Source organism: Pan paniscus, chromosome 6, assembly GCF_029289425.2.
Source record: "Pan paniscus chromosome 6, NHGRI_mPanPan1-v2.0_pri, whole genome shotgun sequence".
NCBI classification, from domain to species: domain Eukaryota; kingdom Metazoa; phylum Chordata; class Mammalia; order Primates; family Hominidae; genus Pan; species Pan paniscus.
Window position 1 is genome coordinate 144,779,801 of NC_073255.2, and position 20,577 is coordinate 144,800,377.

The 20,577-nt window shown below is 42.4% G+C and overlaps 1 protein-coding gene across 3 annotated transcripts in view; it reads right to left on the bottom strand.

Annotated features, from left to right (window-relative positions):
* Positions 1-20,577, bottom strand: part of LAMB1 (laminin subunit beta 1) — a 79,634-nt gene that overhangs the window by 9,923 nt on the left and 49,134 nt on the right. For all 3 annotated transcript variants that reach the window (XM_003811210.5, XM_063606334.1, XM_055114819.2), the window contains 6 exons: positions 19,838-20,062; positions 18,317-18,531; positions 17,531-17,627; positions 6,272-6,641; positions 3,381-3,565; positions 1,704-1,945 (listed from right to left, as the gene is read on the bottom strand). In XM_003811210.5, coding sequence (XP_003811258.1) covers positions 1,704-1,945; positions 3,381-3,565; positions 6,272-6,641; positions 17,531-17,627; positions 18,317-18,531; positions 19,838-20,062 — 1,334 coding nt within the window. The remainder of the gene's footprint in view (positions 1-1,703; positions 1,946-3,380; positions 3,566-6,271; positions 6,642-17,530; positions 17,628-18,316; positions 18,532-19,837; positions 20,063-20,577) is intronic.

Below are 20,577 nucleotides of genomic sequence, written 5' to 3' on the forward strand. Positions count from 1 at the left end.
ACAAGGAAATGGCAGTAAAGAACTTACAGAAAGAATTCTCACAGGATCATTAACAAAGACAAAAACACAGTAAGAGAACTGAAGCAGCTGCTAATCCCTAGGTAGTTTACCAGGTGGAAAAGCAAGCACAGGGAAGGGCACACATTTGAAAGGCCAGAGGAACCCCGAACCCCACCCACCGCCCATGCATCTCCCTGCCGCCCACGGAGATGCCTCCGGTTCAAGACAAAAATCCTTTAGCATGCTTAGCTGTTTCTTGTAGGTCACAGAGAACTTGTTTGTGATAACTGATTTTTTTTTTTTAACTACAATATGTAAGGAAGGAATCAATGCTGAAGGGAAAGATGGAGAGAATTGGCATTTCATGCTTCATAACTTTGTCTCCTGTTAGCTGCAATTTACACATTGCTCTAAGCCTTCATTTTTCTTTTTTCTTCATCTTTTATTTTTCCATTTAATAAATGACAGATTATTTGCTCCCTATTTGCTATAAAGTTTCAGAAGATAATGAGTATGAAACCTAGCAGGCATCAATAAACACCGTCTTATATTGTGACCAATTTTGTCTATTTCAGAGAAAGTGATGAGAGGAGGGAGGAACCATCACTAAGACAAAGCTGTAATGAAGTTTGAACTCTTCTGCGCCTATGTACCTTCCATCTTTAACTTTCTCTGTGTCTCTGGGCTAAGAGAACACAAACCTTAGTCTATAAAAAATACCCTCCAAATTATTTCACATAGGTATCCTTCCTTGAAAACACAGGAAGAAGCGGAAGAAACAGGCTTAGTTAGGCTTTTTTGGGGCCTTCTGCCTGATTTTCATTAAACTCACAACCCAATTTCATTTGGCTCCAGAGTTCCTTTTTAAAAGCTTCTGGCAAATGAATCTACTTTCTAGGCTGGTTTCAGGGTTAATTTTCACCAGGTAAAGTTACTGGAACAAAGGAACATAATAGCTAATACCCATGAAAAAATTCTTCTGCTCCCTTTAATTTTTAATGGAAGCCCCTTCTAGAATGATTCTGAATTCCTACACTGAGATGGGTTTTATAATTCAAATCAGAACAAACTAAAAAAGGAATGTCTAAGCTGGGTGTGGTGGCACATGCCTGTCATCTCAGCTACTCAGGAGGGTGAGGTGGGAAGATCGCTTCAGCCTAGGAGTTTGAGGTCAGCCTGGGCAACGTAGTGAGACTCCATCTCTTAAAAAAAAAAAAAAAAAGCAGGGGGGTGGGGGTGGGCTGGGGTGTTAGCCTGTAATCCCAGCACTTTGGGAGGCTGAGGTGAGAGGAGGATTGCTGGAGACCCGGAGTTCAAGACTAGCCTGAGCAATGTAGTGAGACCCTGTCTCTACTTAGGAAAAAAAATATTAAAGAAATGTCCACAGTGTAAAAAGGATCAAGTTTCAGTGCGATGTCACTGAGTAGCTAAAACAGTATGGGAGAATAGTCATGATTCATTCTTTAGTTGAGGACCACAGAGAAACAGAAGAGGGGAAGGCTGGAAACCCATACGCTGCTGCTTTTAATCTGTCTTGGTTACAGATACCCCATTCCAGGATCCAGAGACCTCAGCCTAGGAGTTTTACTCCTGCTGATTCATTTGCAAATTATTGGAATAATGACAAAAGATGGTTTTTTTTTTTTTTTTTTTTTTTTTTTTGCTTGGCACCATAGCAGTAAGGCCACATCCCCAAACCTTACCATTTCAGCAGCGGCTGAAAGGTCTAGGCTTTGTAGCTTGCCTGCCAGTTCATCAAGGAGGCGAGCCTGCTCCTCTTGTTTTTCCTTGAACTGGGATTCTCGCTCCATCATCACGTCTTCTACTCTGTCTCTCATGAGGGCTGACTGCTCCACAGTGCTGTTGGGTTCTGTGGTGGAGGCATTCACTCTCTCCTCTGCCTCAAGAGACATCTGGAAATACTTGGTAATGCTATCCAAGGCACCTAGGGTAGGAAATGAAATTGCCCACAGTTAACCTCATCATACTAGGCTTCCTCCCCAAGCAGTGTCTATATTTGGTGTCTTCGGGTCCTAAATTTACTGTAAAGTTTTAAAATTCAAGAAAAAATATTTATGAAGTACAGTTTTCATGAGCAATGAATATGTTTTGTCCCATTAGCACCTACTCCAGCTCGAGTATGGCAAACATCTGGGTGAAAAATGAAAATTAAGAAAATCATGCAATCTTGTTTCTATATACAAGCAAACATCCAGTTCTTTATAAATAGCTGGTTTCAGGCAGCATGAAGATTATATGACTAGATGACTTTTCTCAATTCTTTATTCGGATCCACTCAAATGACTAATATAGTAGCCCTCCATATTTGTAGGTTCCACATATGTGGATTCAACCAACTGTGGATGGAAAGCATTTGGAAAAAATGGTTGTATCTGTACTGAATGTGTACAGACTTTTTTCTTGCCATTATTTCCTAAACAATAAAGTATAACAACTATTTACATAGCATTTACATTGTATTAGGTATTTTAAGTAATCTAGAGATTATTTTTAAATATACTGAAGGGAAAAAAAGAAAAAAGTAAAGCTGGGTGTGGTGGTTCACCTCTATAATCTCAGCTATTCAGAAGTCTGAGACGGGAGGATCACTTGAGTCCAGGAGTTCAAGACCAGCCTGAGCAGCATAGCAAGAGCCCATCTCTTAAAGAAAGAAAGAAAGAGAGAGAGAGAAAAAGAAAGAAGTATATAGGAGGATATGCATAGGTTATATGCAAGTGCCATTTTATATAACGGACTTGACCACCTGTGGATTTTGGTTTCTGCAGTGGGTCCTGGAACCAATCCCCCATGGATACCAAGGGATGACGGTATTATATATAACAGCATGACATGTTTTTAGCTTTAGTCCAAAAGCAATCATGCATAAAACAGTATGGATAGTTGGACAGTATGATGTAACATATTTCTACATTCACTTTTTGCTGAGGATCCTTTACGGTCTATGATATCAATAATGATTTGCAAAAGTTTTTTTCTGACCAAGCAGCATTCTTGAATGTGAAAGGATTTGCAGAAGTATTAATACCTTAACTATTCAAAAGAACCCCCTTCCAAGAAAAGGCCAGGGGATTAAACTACTAACTGGAGGGGAAAAAAAAAAATCAGGAAATGGATACCATTCTGATACAACTACTGCCATTCACTCTGTGGGACCTTTGCTATGTCTCTTAGGTTCTCTGTGCCCAAGTCCCACATTTGTAAAATGGGGACTTTGATCCTCATTTGTGCCAGAAACTGGATGAGCAAAAGTTTTAAAATTTATTAGAAAACTTTTTTTTTTCCCCAAAAGTGCTATATTAAAACGTTAGACATATCGTTAAATCCATTGTCTGGGACTATTTGCACCAAAAAATGCTCACCCCGAATATCTGAGTTTTTGATAAATTCCAGTTGTTCAGCAAGTTCTTTCACAGTGTTGTCTAGGCTTTCGGCTTCTGTCTGTAGAGAATCCAGTTCTTTGGCTGTGCTGTTGCTTTGGGAAGTTGTGTCAGATAATTTCACTTCTACTTGAGCCATCATTTCTGTAACATCTTTAATCAGTTTCCTGTAAAGAGAAAGTTAAGCTTACTTACATAAAATAAACCCAAGGGAGAACTTTCACGTTTCATATTTTCTACTAGTACTGTATCCATTACTAATTTCAAACCAATTCAGTAATTTGTAACATTTCATCCTTAAGTGCTAGTTTTATTTTCCTTATAACAGATTGTATTAAATCTAACAATTTTTCTTTGTTCAATGACTTTTGAGAGAAACACAGAAGTACCACTCAGCTGAGTTGTGGCAGACAAGCCATTTAAGGGATTCCGAATTTCTGCTGTAACATGAGCACAGGTCAGAGTGTGGAGTTCTGGCTCCATTCACAGGCAGCTTCAAGCCCTTACAAATTGTGAAAACTGAAGACATAAATGACTCCAGTTATACAATTAGGCCTCCCAGCCACCAGCCCAAAACATTCTTCCCTAAGCCTCAGGGATCTCCTTCAAGATGGAACATGCAGAGGGGAAGCCCTATAGCCTGCCACAAAGACAACAGGAGCCACCAGTATCAGCTTTCATACACTCCTCTCTTCCGTCAGAGGGGCCTCCTTCTACCAACAGCCTTTTTATTTTTTATAAGAAAATAGCATCTACTAAGAATGAAATAAGAAGATTTAGCTTTCACAGTATTTAATTTGGAATCTAAACTGCATTTTGTTCTGTACTTTCAAACCTACAAAGCCGTACTTTTGACATCTATTTGTATATTATTGTGTACATAGTGTGGATATGGGTGTGTGTGTGCACATGCGAGTGTGCTCCAGGTGGGTGTGGGTAGGGTTGTATGTGTATTGTAAAGAAAGTAATATTTGAGCAGATTTTACCTCTGGGTATTATTGGTTCACCTAATTGAATGTAATTGTCTTCTTGGCGATATAATAGTATAAAAAACCAGGAAAATGTAAAGATGCTGAAAGGTTGGGAGCCATTAGAAAAATGATATGTAAGGCTGAGATAAAACTGTAACCCAACTCAAAGAAAAAGTACTTAAAGGGATCGTTTAAAATGGTAGATTAAATTACATTTCAGTGCCTTTTTTTCCTGAGGCTAATATACATAGTTTCTTTTTTCAGTGCTTTGCTTTTATTAATTATATGACTCACAGAAGGCTTTCATTTCTTCTCAGGTCTCATAAAATGATACAATTTTTTTAAAACAAGCAAATCTAACATCGTATTTTAAAATAAGGCCACTTTGGTTCCTAAAACATGTATCCTTGGATAGTATGTTGAAAAAAAAGAGTAATGGAACTAGTTTTCCTGTGATTATTACAATCTGTCTAGTTAAATGAATAGTGACGGTAGAAACAGAGCTGTTTTGGGAATGTAATCTCTCTTCTGGCAGGCTCTCAAAGGACACCAGATTTTTTTCTTCCTCCCAGAGGTGCCTAAGACCCAGGCCAAGGATCATTTCCTAAATGGGCTTGCATTCGGACCACGGCCTGCCAAAACTGTGATCTCTGCACATTAGGAGGCTTAGTCTTTTCACTGAGGTAAAATGCCTCATTAAATGCATTGTCACTCTACATCAGACGTTTCCTAACACTCTGGCCAGCTACATGGTCTTGGGCATAAAACCCAAGGCTTGACATCAAGGTCCAGTTACTTTAAATCTAGGTCTAGGAAGGACCTCCTTCAAGTCGCTTGAGCTAATGTCAGCTGTCCTCTGCTACTCATGCCTGGTATGAGATGAAAAGTCCCTCTGGCTTCTTAAAGGTGCTGATTAAAGTCTCATCACACACAAAAAATGTTACTGTCATTTCGTCATATAAACACCTCAGTGTGCAGGATTTAACTGTGAAGCAGTCCCCTCAGGCCTAGATGGTGAGTCTGCAGTGAAAAAACCATAGCATCTAGGGAAGCACAGATGCCTCATACCCTTTTCTGTTTTTGTCCTTTAGCACTTAGGTCTTATTGTGCTGTTTTGGGGGTTCCTTTTTGGCAAAAGGAGTTGGGATGTTTAGGGGCAAGAGAGGGGAGGTAGGAGAAAGGGTAGATAAATGATCCTTGAGAAGGTCAATTCTCTAGGCTTCCACTACAAACACTGTCCAATCAGAGGGAAGATTACCTAGAGAAGGGGTGGGATGAGGACTTTTCAGCATAGAGCAGCTGTTATAACTAGATGAATGAAGCACTGGTCTGGTGGACTAATGGAGAAGCAGAAAAAACTTGAAGTAAGCAGTCTTATTTTGAGGTAATGGAATTTCCCCCATAGTAGCAATACTTAACAATTTATAATTTTCTGCAATCCTGTTGTCATTTTATATATAAATCCTCTCATTCATAAGGTAATGGCATATATTATCCTACCCCTTCTCCACAGGAGAGAAAATATAGGCTCAGGAATTGAGTCATCCAAGTTCACAAGCCTAGCATCAGAGCCAAGACTCAATTATGGATCTTTGTCTTCTAATTCCAGCATTCCTCCCATTTTACTGACTTAGAACATGATTTGCAAGGAGGAGCACTGAATATAATGCTTGCATATTCTGTACTGCAGCCTCCGGAAGGCTGGTCCCCACAGATGTGCCAACATTCACTCACCCAAATGCCCAGTCAAGACTGCTGGAAAATAAATGGCTCAGAATCTGTTTTCACCCACAGGACTAACAAAACCTCCTGATGGAAGCACCATGCCAGGAAATCTTTGCTGTTTACTCATAAAGCTGAAAAAATATTGTGAGTTATTCCTCCGGCTCATTAACTACTTACTCTGCTTCCTCAAAGAGATACCCAATGTTTTTCAGTGGCTCTGCTGCGGGGCTCTGCGCCAGGATGTCTTTTATCTCGCTGACTTTCCTTTCCACCGAGTCCACAGTCTCACGGTAAGGCCCGATCACACCACTGATCTTCAAGGCCTTGGCTTTCTCCAGGAATCTGTGTGTCCTGTTGGTCAGCTCGGCAATGATCACATCCCAGAGAGCAAAGCACTGGTGGCAGGGTGTGCAGTCAGGGAAGACCCCCGAGTACCCTCGCGTGCACTTGTCACAGCGTGGACCCTCAACACCCTCAACGCAGACACACTGGCCCGTGGACTGGTCACACTGTGGCGTCTCAATGCCCCTGGGGTCACAGTCACAGGCTAGAAGGGAATAAAGCAATGCTAGCTGATCTACTTGATCATGAACCTCAGTGACAAGATGTGGCATTTAGAATACTCACTTCACTGTGAAAATGGGAAGGTGTCAACCATCGACGACAATTGACCAATGGCTCAGGTAGAGACTGTAGCAGCTTCCTCTAGCACATGCGTGACTTCAGTGGTTGCTAACCCCTTCTTAGCAGTAATAATACTTTAAACAGAAATGTTTTATGTGAATGATCCCATTTAACTCTCACAATAACCCTATGGGATAGGTGTTATAATAATCACTGTTTCACAGATGTGGGAACTGAGAGATCAGAGAGATTATGTAACATGCCCAAAGTCTCACTGCAAGGAAGAGGCCACGCCAGAATTCTGATTCAGTTCTTTGCAACTCTGGAGTCTATACTCTTCACCTCCGTCCTGCCTTTGCCTCCCCCTTACTTAGGATTTCCCCACAGACCATGTCTGTACAAACAATCCAGGTTACATCCTGATAATGTGCCACCTGGCATCGGATACATCACAAATGAGCAGCTCCTAACGTACCTGACTCTATCTCACAACAAAACATACTTGATGAAATGCAATAAACATGATCAAAACAAAACAAAACCCAAAGGAATTCTAAGTATCCAGTTTAAAGGCTTTCAGCTAAGTATAATCTAACTTGGGGGTGTCTGCCATTGTGATGACCACTGCCAGTACTACAAGCAGGGATCTTGGGAGCCATTCAGTCTCAGCATCTTACAGGCCCAATAGGGTTGGCACCTTATGCAAAGCCAAATGGCACAGGAAAATCACATGCCGTACAGGACAAAATGTGTTCTTGGCCAGTAGCTGTGGCTGAGATTACTTAGCACAGTGGCTGTGCCCTTGAACCCTGGCTTAGATTCCCAAATTTCAGGTGACCAAATCATTTTTATATCAACATCTGACATTTGAAAGTATTTATACAGGGTTTGAATTACGAAAGGCCTTATGCTAACATCTTATCGCTGGGCTTCCACCCATTCTGAGGAAAGACAGGAATAAATAAAGAATATACTACCTTATTTCCCTAACTGGATTGTGGACTCCAAGGGCAGGGGCACATCTTAAACCATTTTTCGTTTTTCAGCATCGGACTCGGGGTTAACTTGCAATCAGAATCCAAACGTCTTTGCCAAATGAAGCCCTAACCTCATTTTAGTCTAGGCATGCAAGGACACTTACATACCTTCCTAAAAGAAAATAATCCTCCTGAAGTGCAATGTCAACTGTGGCAAAGCACAACAGATTCATGCTTTCTCAGATTTTTTTTTTTTTTTGAGACGGAGGTTTTGCTCTTGTTGCTCAGGCTGGAGTACAATGGCGCGATCTCGGCTCAGTGCAACCTCTGCCTCCTGGGTTCAAGCAATTCTCCTGCCTCAGCCTCCCGAGTAGCTGGGATTACAGGCATGCGCCACCACACCCGGCCTTTTTTTTTTTTTTTTTTTTAGAGACAGTGTTTCTCCATGTTGGTCAGGCTGGTCTGGAACTCCCGACCTCAGGTGATCTGCCTGCCTTGGCCTCCCAAAGTGCTGGGATTACAGGCGTAAGCCACTCTTGGGTCAATAGCTGTGATTTGCCTCTGACTCTGAAAAACTTTTTTTTTTTTGGAAGAGTCTCGCTCTGTCTCCCAGGCTGGAGTGCAGTGGCATGATCTCGGCTCACTGCAACCTCCACTTCCCGGGTTCAAGCTATTCTGCCTCTGCCTCCTAAGTAGCTGGGACTACAGGCGTGCACCACCATGCCCAGCTAATTTTTGTATTTTTAGTAGAGACGGGGTTTCACCATGTTGGCCAGCATGGTCTCCATCTCTTCACCTTGTGATCTGCCCACCTTGGCCTCCCGAAGTGCTGGGATTACAGGCGTGAGCCACCGCGCCCGGCCTTCCTCTGAAAAACTTTCTAATGGAACATCTCCCAGAACCAGTTATACTGAGGGTCCTGAGATCTGCTATAACATCACCATCCTTTCAACCCAGAGATGTGTGTTTGTGGCCCATTCATTTGGCCCTCACCACATCCTGCCTTGTAATGCTAGTTTCTCTTTTTATTGTCTTTGTTCTCCCCCCACATTCCAAGCTCTCGAGTGGCAGGTTTGAGGAGTACAGCATTATGGTTAAGAGCATGAACTGCGGACTGAGGTGGTAAATCCTGCCTTCTCCACACATGTTATGTGACCCTGGGTAATCAGGAAACTGAGTCACGTCTTCCACATCTGTAAGAAGAGGTAATGATTATAAATACAGGACTGCTTTCAAGATAAAATAATTACAAAGTGCTTAGAAGAGCATCTGGTCTATAGCAAGCATTCAATAAATAAATAGTTTTTATTATCACTTTTCGTGTCCCTACAAGTGTCTGGTAGTCTTCTGCTAAGAGTGATGCTTGATCGTATTTCCATTGGATAAAGGGGAAAAACGTGTTCCGGTTATATGTTTATTTATATGTATTTGCCAATAACGTCATGATTATTCAAAAATTTGAAGTTTAGAATATTCCTCAACCTTTAGGATTTTAAAACATGTAATTTCCTTAGCGCCTAGGGTTTTCAAAACCAAGACCTTAGGATTTCAAAAGTAAAACTTGGGTGTATGCTTTTCAAAAAACAGATCCTTTCCAGGTACTTAAAGTATGTTTCATTTTTCTTGTTTGGGGAATATTCTCATAATGAATCAGGAAGCTGTTTAGGCAAACCATGGATAACTTTAATGGTGATCCGTAGACCATACGTTCTATGATGTGTTCCTTGAAAAAACTATCCCATGATGAAAAATTCTGCATCCTTATCTTGAAGATTAAAAACAAGTGTCAGCATATTACAGACTCAGAAGAGTTCTGCAGGAAAAACTGTTTTATATTGTTTTTATCCAGTTGTATGTATGCCAAAGTCATTTGACCATGGGTTTTTTTTTTAGTGGAAGTCAATGCCAGTGACACCCAAGAGAAATAATGAGAAAGGCTTGGGAAAACCACTACATTAATCGATTTCTGAGATTAGGAAGAACTTAGATAACTTACAAATAACTTAAATAACTTAGTACCTTAAGAGTTTATGTTGTTTAGATTTTAGGAACACATTTCCATTATCATTTGGTAAAATTTAGTCATCTTCCGGAAAGCTAAAAGTTACCCCCGAGTCACCTGGGTCCTCACCTCTCAAACTTGGGTAGGTATCAGAATCACCTGGAAGGTTCATAAAAACAGATTGCTTCTCTACTCTCCTCCCATCCCCAGATTCTGATTCAGTAGGTCTGGGTGGGGCCCAGAACTATTTTTATTTCTATCACGTTCCCAGGAGATACTGATGTTCAGAGTCACGCGACCCCGTTTTGTGGAGCACTGGCTGTTACTTTCCCAGCTGTTTCTGCCCACCTTCTGTATATTAGAGAAAAAAAGAGAGCACGTGCGTGTGTGTGTATCTATGTGTGTCTGTGTGTGTGTGTGTGAGAGATGGAGAAAGAGATCCCCTTCAAAAGGTGGAGCTGGAGCAGAATCACGACTTCGGAAGTTCAGCAATGTAGGCTGATGCACAAATCTCAGGACTTACATAACAGAGGAAGAAGTGATGCCATTTGTAATAAAACTTACCTTGTCTAGCAGCCAGTGGTCAGGGTGAGGCAGCCCTCTGGGGCCTACTCACCCATCTCCCTTAGGCTTGACACAACTGAGGCAGAGTTGCATATGCTTATAGTTTGCTTAGACAATTATTTCTTTCCCATATATGATGCAAAGGTATACCTTTGTTCAGTCCTAAACATTAGGTTTTTGCTGGATTCATGCTTGGGGCAAGGGATGCATGCACACGTTGATTTATTTTTAATTTCTGTGATCATTTTTCATTTATTTCGTTGCTAAAGACATGTCTTGCTCCCATTCTGTCATAGGCATCTTTAAGGGGAAAACAGCCCAACCCTGAAAGACTTAAAAGGCAGATAAGGCTTCCCTCTTTATCTGGCCGAGGGAAATTAGCCTGGGCAAGAGTTCCAGTGAGCTAGCAGAGCTTCGGCTCTCTCCAGAAGTCAACAACCAGTTCAGCCAAACTGACCAACATTCCTTTCTCCCACCTGAAAAGTAAACCATCAAATCTCACAGATGACTGGATTGCACTGTCATTATTGAAAAAGTTGGGCCTGACTCTCTGGGAGGGCACCAAATAACTAGTCTCAAATGTACCAGGTTTTGATTTCAAGCTGAAGCCCCTGGTCATGTGCTTCCTTCCCTGGCTATTGAATTTCCAGAATTGCTTCTCTTGGAGTCACCTAAGAGGCAGGCACCACAAGGCCCACATTTTACAACCCTGTAAAAAAGACCCCCTCCACTTCAAGAATATTTTCAGTGAAACTCCCACACTCACGTGGCGGAAGCAGAAAGGTCAGTTCACACTTGACAAATTAGTAAAACTTCATGGACACTAATGTATGGAGGAGATTCTCCCATCATCTCACACACCCAACAGGATCTGAAAAACTGTGAACTGACTATTCAGGCTGCAGCTGACGAGGTCCAGTGGGCTCCCTCTCTCTTAAGAGAAAGGAATCAGAATCCAAATGACCTGGATAAAGCAGTCTTATTTAAGAAATGGGATTACTTGGCAGAGAATCAGAAACTTTCTCTTGGAAAGGAGAGCATATATAGCAAAAGTTGTTGCCTAATCTTTAAGATGAACAAATCATGAAGATGAAGAATAGTATTTTTTAAATGAGATACTCATTTTAACAAGCCATAATAATTTGACTTTCATCTGTAAACACACTTTCTGTTCTGTGGCCAGTAGGCTTCCTCTATTTTTACTAAGTTTTCTTATCATTTCAAACATAATTGTTAAGAGGTAGGTAAATGAAAGCTATTGTATCAATTTTAAAGATACTAAGGTCCAGAGGAAAACACAAGCAAGTCAATGCCACAATGGGAAATAGTCTATGTACCCATTTATCACATAGACCTAACTTGCCTGCTTCCTTTACATCCTTCCCTCTCCTCCTCCAGACCTTCCTGTGCCCACTGAACAAAGTCTACCCTTAATGGCCCAGCACCGAAGGCTTCACACAATCTGGTGAAACCAAATCTCTCCATGACTCTCCAGCTAAGACTGTTTCCCGAGGGCACCTCCCAGAGCCATGCTGCTCCATGTTGTCTGTGTTGTCCTTTAGCTTGGATGATAATTTCCTCTCTAAATACCAGCTGTCAATGAGGAGCGCCCAGGCTTGTGGAAACAGCTGGGACACAGGGCCACATAGGCCTGGCTTCAGATCCCAGTTCTTTCCTCACTTTGGACAAGTCCCTTAACCTCTCTGAGTCTGAGATTAGTCAAGTGTGAAATGGAGATGATACTTACCCCCATAGGTTCTTTGTTGCAAGAATAAAATTAAGAATACTTATATACTATGCCTAAAAGTGCTTGGCACTCAGCACGTTCTCTGTAGATGGCCTCTAGAGGTAATCTTTTCTGCAAACCCTTCCCTAATGACTCCATTTCCTACCGATCTTGCCCTCTTCTGACAACTGAAAAGTTTGTGCCACTTACTTTCTGCTATCTTGTTACTTCATTTTATGTACCCCATGTCCCCAAATAGCCTGCAAGTGGCAGAACAGTATCAGCTGTTCTCTCTGTGTCCACTCCCCACTCTACACCATTGGTCACTCAGTACTGGGCTGATTATCCTCCTTTTTGTTGGAAACTTAAATTTGCCTTGGGACAGAGAAACTGCTACACCCTAAGATTCAGGTAATGGGGTTTTCTTCTGCCGTGGACCTTGCCTCAAAGCAACGTGGGACTCCAGGATCTGCTGCAATGCCAAGAATTTTACTAATACTTTACTTAGGCATTTCTATTTACTAAAAGCAAGGGCAATTTAAATAATTTTTATTTCTTACATGGGATTTTCTTTTTTCTGACATTCTGTTCTATCCTTTTCCCTTTTTGGCCTCAGTAATATAAGTTCAATTTTGGAATGAAAGTTGGGAGATGAATATAATTTTACCTGCAGAAATGAGCTGCCTGTCTAGCACAGGGGTCATCAAGTTTTAATGTAAAAGTTGAAATAGTAAATCCAGCTTTCAGGCCATTCTGTCTCTGTCATGATGACTTGACTCTGGCACTGCTGCCCACAAGTAGCCAGGGAAAATACATAAACAAGTGGGTGTAAAACTTTATTAACTACTATCGGCAGGGGGCTGGATTTGGCCTCTGCCTGTGGTCTGCCCAGCTCTGGTCTAGCCTACCTCTTCTGAGAACACATTCTGTAATTAGGATTACATAAGACAAGACTTCACTCTACTGACAACAGTATTTATAGTTCTCTAAAGAATCGAATGAAGTCTGATTTTCTGAGTCACAATGGAAATATTAAGGTGGGTGGTTGTGAAAGAAATCCCAACATTAGAAAATACAGGCATTCTAAAGATTAATGTCTGGGCAAAAGAACACACTTTGTTTTTCTACTAAAAAACACGAAATGAGAAACGAGCACGATGGGGAAGTGGCCACTACCCGGACCCTCTTGCCTATGCCCCACATTTACCGTTTGCCTGGGTTTAGAGACACTGCCCTTTTCCAAGAGCCAGAGGCCCCAAATGGAAACTTTACCCTTCCTTTTTGCTATCTATGAATCAACAGAAAGATTCCTCCTGTGACTCTTTGACTCCTGAGGAGGACAATGCAGCGCTCCAGGCTGTTTTCTCCAGCACGTTCATGGTGGGTGGATGAGATTCCCTCTCCATCCCAGCACAGTGGTGGGCTTGTTCAGGCTTGGCACCATCGACCAACAGCCCCAACCCGCCTGGACAATAGGAACATTCAACGATCTGTAAGTTGGAGGCTCAACTCATTTGTCTTTTACATAACTACATTCTTTTTTTCCATAAGGAGAATACTTAGCTAGGACTTAAATCTTTCTATAAGCATATTGTTAGCTAGTTGGCATCAGAAAGTCTAAATTTATGCCCTCTAACAACCAATTCAACTGAAAACATATTTGTCAAGCAATTACATAGCTGGAGAAAAGAGCTGATGTTCTTTTTGCATAGTTCCATCTAATTTTGAATGACACCTCTTCTTGTCCCTGCTGATCTCTGGGCCCATCCCTTCAGAAAGCCCCTGTGATCCTGTTTCTATTCGTGAATGCATTCCAGCACAAACATAACCAAGAGCCTTGTCTGCCTCTGCATCTTGGCCCCTGCCTTCACAGGCCACACTGGTCCTACTCCTGTTGCCACCCTGTCTGCACCAGACCCCATAGCTGGCCATGAATCAATCCCCCATTGTCCACTCAAATCAATTCTCACTCTCTCTGGGTGCTTTGTAGGTTATGAGCTTTCTCCAAAGAGTGCTAAAAGCATTGAGGATCTGACACATTCTCTGTTTGACAGACTGCCTTAAGCACTGTGGGACATTTATTATTCTTGGCTCCTGCATACCAAGTGCCTACAGCAATGACCCCATTATGGTGATGACCCAAAATACTCCCCTCCTCCCAAATTTCCAAATGTCCCCACCCCAGCTCAGCCACTGTGGGCACAAAGGAGAGATAGTATCTACTTTAACACCCCAAATAAAGATGCCCCAACATTTTATATCTTCTTCTTTTTTTTTTTTGAGACAGTCTTGCTCTGTCACCCAGGCTGGAGTGCAGTGGCGCGATCTCTGCTCACTGCAACCTCTGCCTCCTGGGTTCAAGCGATTCTCATGCCTCAGCCTCCCGGGTTCAAGCGATTCTCATGCCTCAGCCTCCCAAGTAGCTGGGATTATAGGTGTGCGCCATCTCACCTGATTAATTTTTGTATTTTTAGTAGAGATGGGGTTTCACCATGTTGGTCCGGCTGGTGTCGGACTCCTGACCTCAAGTGATCCGCCCACCTTGGCCTCCCAAAGTGTTGGGATTACAGGCGTGAACCACCGTGCCTGGCTAACATTTTATAACTTTGAATTGCCAAAGTATGCAATGAGGTCAGTTGCCTTCACCCCAGATTTTAACACTTTGGGGAAAGGGGCTTTCTGGTCTTCCATGAAAAAAACAAAACTAAAGATAAGGTTGGAGAGATGACAATGTAGTGGGAAAACAAGGGGAAAATGAAACACCTAGATCTAGAACCTGGAAGTATCTCTTCGGGTATTTTCACTTGTGCTCACTTGGAGCTTCCAATGCTTCCAGAGGGCTTGAAAAATACTTTTTCTTGCTGGTGTGAGCTGACTGGGTATCATTATTAGGGTCACGAATACGAATGATGTATACATATAAATGCAGAGAGGATTGGAAAGATTCCTATCAAGCTGAGTAAAAAGAGGAGTATACTGGGTGAGGAGATGAGAAGGGACTTTGTTTTCTTCTAATACAGGAGTACCAATTGCTTGAAGTGAATGTGGGCAGTCTGGCTCCAGGACCTACACTCTTGGCTATGGGACCTCTTCATCTGTCTGCATCCCTGCTGCCCTCGTGCCACCGGGATTGGCCAGCATAATAGGCAAACCATAAAGCCATGTGATCTTTGTAGTTCCTCCATTAACTAAATTTCTATGATTATCTTACAGAAAAAAAAGGAAATGCCAAAGGGAGGAGTAAAAAGGAACAGACATATCCAGTTTCAATACATTCTCCTTAAACCAGGTTTCCTTGCAGAATACTTAGTTTCTGTTTTTTATCAGTTGTTTGCTTTTCCTGAAGAAAAGTTTCTTACGTAATGAGCTGACCTTTCTTCTGGATAAAAGGAACAAAGAAGTTGGTGAACAATGATGCCATGAATCTCACTCTTTGCAGAGTTTCTAAAACAGGATCTAACTTTTGACCCAAACAAGTTGACAAGGTTCCTATAAGTCACAATTTCCCTGGCAGAATTAGAGGCGGAAGTTTAAAGAAAAGATAAAAGGGTAAGGAGTAAAGTTCTAAGGACCACATGAACAATTCTCTGATTGACTCTGTCTCTGGGTAGCAGGCCTTTCCTGCTAACAAAGCTAAGATGGAGCCAAAGGTCAGAAAGCTTTGGCAGAGAAAGCTATTTTGCCAATGACACATGCTGACAGAATCAGGGTATGTGCAACGATAGAGCCATTATCTGGAAAAAATCAAGCCTTGGGGCATTACAAGTTTGAGGAATTTAACAGAGTAGTGATTAGAGCCCTGGAAAAAACAGATTTTAAGCAGAGTTTTACTTTCAAGAGACATCTTGGAGAAACTGGTCCACTGGATTTCAATACCTTCTAATGGAAGAGGGGATGTCAGATCTCATTAAGAACCAAATTTGGAGAATGATGAAAGAAAAGTACCTGTTTATTGACATAGCAAACATTATCCCCACTGTGAAACAAACCTTAATCTAAGAGGTCCATACAAACCCTTCTGGCTAAGCCTCAACTTAAAAAACAAATCATATCTAATTTGTTCTGGTCTTGCCCACTGACCTTTTTCTGCTGTTAAGGAACACATGGGTTTGCACCCTGAAGGAACACAGTTTCTAGGTTCCTGACCTTCTGTAGGAGATATTGAATGAGTTGCCAACTTGAAGATCTGTATTATTTCTTGCTGTAGTTGTGTCCAAAAAAAGAAAACGGTCATTTTAAAAATTTAAGAGTCCTGGCCAGGCACAGTGGCTCATGCCTGTAATTCTAGAACTTTGGGAGGCCGAGGCGGGTGAATCATGAGGTCAGGAGTTTGAGACCAGCCTGACCAATATGGTGAAACCCCATCTCTACTAAAAATACAAAAATTAGCCGGGCGTGGTGGCACCTACCTGTAACTCCAGTTATTTGGGAGGCTGAGGCAGGAGAATCGCTTGAACCCAGGAGGTGGAGGTTGCAGTAAGCCGAGATTATGCCACTGCATTCCGGCCTGGGTGACAGAGCGAGACTCCGTCTCAAAAAAAAAAAAAAATTCAAGAGTCCAACAGAGACCTATAATTTCAGATGTGCAACAAATATACCAAAGAGCACTTAACTACAGAAAATTTTTATCCATAATGATCAATTAAAAATAGGGAAGAAAATCAAGTAGGAAAGAAAGAATATAAAAACAGAGTTGCAACAGCCTATTCAGTCTTTTCCATATTTTGACTTTAAGATCTGAAAAATAATTTTCCAGGTCAAAAAAATTGCAATACCGTAAAAATCAAGCAATCCTTATGATTCACATAATTTTAACAAGTTTTTGTTCGTATGAAAATGTCATTTCCATCTTTTTTTTTTTTTTTTTTTTTTGTTTAATCATAAGCTTAGGCGAAAATCTGGGTTTTATTCACATTAAACTGACTTGGAGCCCCTGACCTTGGAGCCCTTTGTTGTACACGAAGTCTCCATGACATTACCCTCCAGTTTTCACTGGTGGGGATGTTATCTTACACACATACGCCAAGAGCTTAAACTGTCAACAGAGTCTAGTTGATCCACTGAATCCAGTGATCTTACTAGGATAACCATTTACCTCTTCTTGTGCCATCAAGGAAGTTGGCCACAAAATACTGTTCAGAGGGGATAAAAAGTCACTGTGCCAAACATACGGTTCACATGGTCCCACCTTGGTTAAAAGTATTTTAAAAAGCAGCTCTGTGTGTATTTGTGGTGTGTGTGTGTGTGTGTATGTGTGTGTGTGTGTGTGTGTGTGCTTACAGACACACAGAAACAAACTTTACCCCCAGGGTGTGGGGCCAGGAGAGTATGCACATCCACTCTTGACCACCTATACTTATGGGTAGGGCTAGATTTGTTAGATTGTTTTTTAAACAATCAGTGTTAATTTCTTTTGCAATTAAATACAGGTTCTTATAGACATGTTAATTTGTACTGTGTTTTATAATTTACAGAAGGCTCTTGTAGAACCCCCGTTCCCTCCACTCTCTGATCAAGTCAATGCGAGAACGCCCACAACTCACCTCGGCACTCCACATCGGGGTCTCCCCAGAAGAGTTCCTGGCACTCGCTGCAGGTGCGGCCTCCAAACCCAGGCATGCACTGGCACTGCCCCGTGAACTGCGGCCAGAACACAGACCTTGGTCAAGCAGGCTTCAGGCCAGAAGCCAGTTGTCATCTTTTTTTTCTAGCTGCCAGTTAGAAGTGGGAATGAACTGTTTACCTGAGAAGGTCTCCATTGACTAGGAAAAGGGACTCCCACTTCGATCGTAGGTGTCGAGAGCCCCATGCCAGCATCTAACTGCTCTTTTGCAACAGGGCTTGGAAAGGTCTGTGGCATGTTATTATTTATTTACATATTTCCTCACTTTTATCCTCACAGATCAGCCACAATCCTGGGCCACCTTTGACTCGCCTGACTTAGGGAGTATGTCCTCCTTAGCATGTGTCGGGAAACAACAGCACTTTTTACAATGCTGGGTATGGCTAATTGGTTCCTTTCAAGTTGAGAAGCTAAGAAAAGAGTCTGCTTCAGCGCCCAGGTACTGAAGAGAAATAGCACACCCTTGTCTATTGTTAAGTGAGTCTGCATCTGCAGGTGGGAACCTCTATTGACATGCTATGGATGTGTCTGATGGGGACTCTGTGCACAGTTATGTAGACCCAGCCAAGGGGTACAAATGAGGGCTAAGATCCAGGCCACGCTGTGTTTCAAGCTGTGTGCCCTGGTGCCTTGCTAACTGGGGCAAAGTCACCATAGGCTGACACCTGAGCTCATAAAGGCATCATCCCCAGCAGCAGCCCCTCACCTCATTGCAAGACGGCCCGAAGGAATGAGCAGCATTGCAGTTGCATGGGTCACAGCCTGTGCCACTGGCCAGCTGCCAGGTATTGGGCGCACAGCGGTCACAGTTCTGCCCGATCACATTAGGAAGACACAAGCACTGACCAGTGGCTTTGTCGCACTGGCAGTCAGAGCCGTTACAGTGCTCTTGCACGGTGCCCAGGTAATTACAGACACACTCTGAAAAAGAACATCACATTTACTTATTGTCACACTCCCAAATACACAGGCATGCGGATGTTAGCCACATCTAAACGCTAAGATGTTCCCACTTCAGATCTTGACCTTGAAATGCAAAGAAGGAAAGAAATGGAGGTGATTCAAAAATAAAGCTAAAATTACTGTTTAGAAGTTCTCATGATTTCTTACACAGTTCTGACATTTCCCAGATACACACAATGACACATTTCACCTAAAAGTATGTTCAAAATACACAGATTTGACAAGATGCTGGTGAGTCATTTTAAAATTGAAGGCTTAACTGGAAATAATTTTTTAAAATGCCAGTGGGAATTGAGATATCTAATAATTTCAAACTCTTGGCAGAGAACAGCCGTAATAAACGTGTTGGACATAGCAGGTAAAAGCCCTTTAAGCTACTAAGGCTTTTAAGGAATCCAGTCCTGCTGGTCCCTAGCATTCCACACATGTTTGTATAAACAAAGCCAGGAGCCTGGGGGCTGTGCAGCTGCAGCAGGAGGAAATGCTAGTTGATCTCGGTAAGAGAGAAATAAAGAGGTCCAAAAGAGAAATGTTAGAGATGCTACTTCTTTCTCTTCCTTAAGCTGGAAGGCTCTATTCCATCAATGCCACTAGAAAAGGTGGGACCACAGTGGGTATTTAGGATTTCGAAGTCCATCCAACCAGCAAGTTCATGGACAGAGCATACCATCAGTACCCTCTACTGGATGCCATTTATCATGGGGACAGCTACATGGTTTTTCTTTCCTGTTATCTCTCCCAGGCACTGAGTCACATCTTGAGACCTCACTCCTGCCAGAAAATGTGGATGTAAAGAAAAAAATAAAAATGACCAGGTGCAACGGCTCACGCCTGTAATCCCAGCACTTTGGAAGGCCGAGGCGGGTGGATCACCTGAGGTCAGGAGTTCGAGACCAACCTGACCAACATGGTGAAACCCCGTCTCTATTAAAAATACAAAAATTACCTGGGCATGATGGGGGGTGCCTGCAATCCCACCTACTCGGGAGGCTGAGGCATGAGAATCACTTGAACTCTGGAGGCAGAGGTTATAGTGAGCCGAGATCATGCCACTGCACTCCAGCCTGGGTGATAGAGTGAGACTCTGTCTCAAAAAAAAAAAAAAAAAAATTGGTCTCATCTTTCCTTAGTTGAAAGTGAAATTTTACCTCTCTGAACAAATGTTTTCCCAAGTGAAATAAATACAGGAAGAATAAAATCTGCTGATAATGAAAAAAAGGTGGAAGTCATTCTAAGAAGTGGGCAGAATAAATGTGCATCTTACTTCGACAGTCCTGCCGGAGGGCGTCACCATAGTATCCAAACCGGCAGAACTGACAGTGTTCCCCTTCCGTGTGGTACAGGCACTTGAGACACCTCCCAGTCTCCTTGTCACAGGCTTCTGGGTCTGTCGTGTCAATGTTGTTGTGACACTGGCAAGGCTGACACGACCCCCCAACTTCTGATGGATTGCCAAAGTATCCTGAGGCACAGTCGTCACATCTGGAACCTGTCACCCGATAAAACCAAACACAAGATGTTTAGCTTATTGACTGAAAGCTCACCAGTGCACCGACACTCATGCCTAGAGAGAGCTGATCGTGGCGGTGCTTCATCTTCACTGCACTGTTTAAAGAGCCCAGGGTGATCACATCTGAAGGGGAAAGAATAGGCTTTGAGTTGTGAGAGGAAGGCAGTATTACTTTCAGTGGCAAAAACCATAGTAACTTTTGCACCAATCTAATGTTTTGTAGTCTCTAACAGTGTTGCAACTGCCCCAGAGGCCACAGCGGCTGTGGACAGTTAGGTCCTAGCACATGAGACTTTAGCTTCTGAGCACATGGGGGTGGAGCATGTTGGGAGCAAACTAACAATGTAAAGCATAGATAGCTTCATGTAGAAATCCTAATCCAAGGATTACATTTTTTTAAGACATGGGGCCTTGCTTTATCACCCAGGTTGGAATGCAGTGACATGATAATAGCTCACTGCAGCCCTGAATTTCTGGGCTCAAGGAATTCTCCC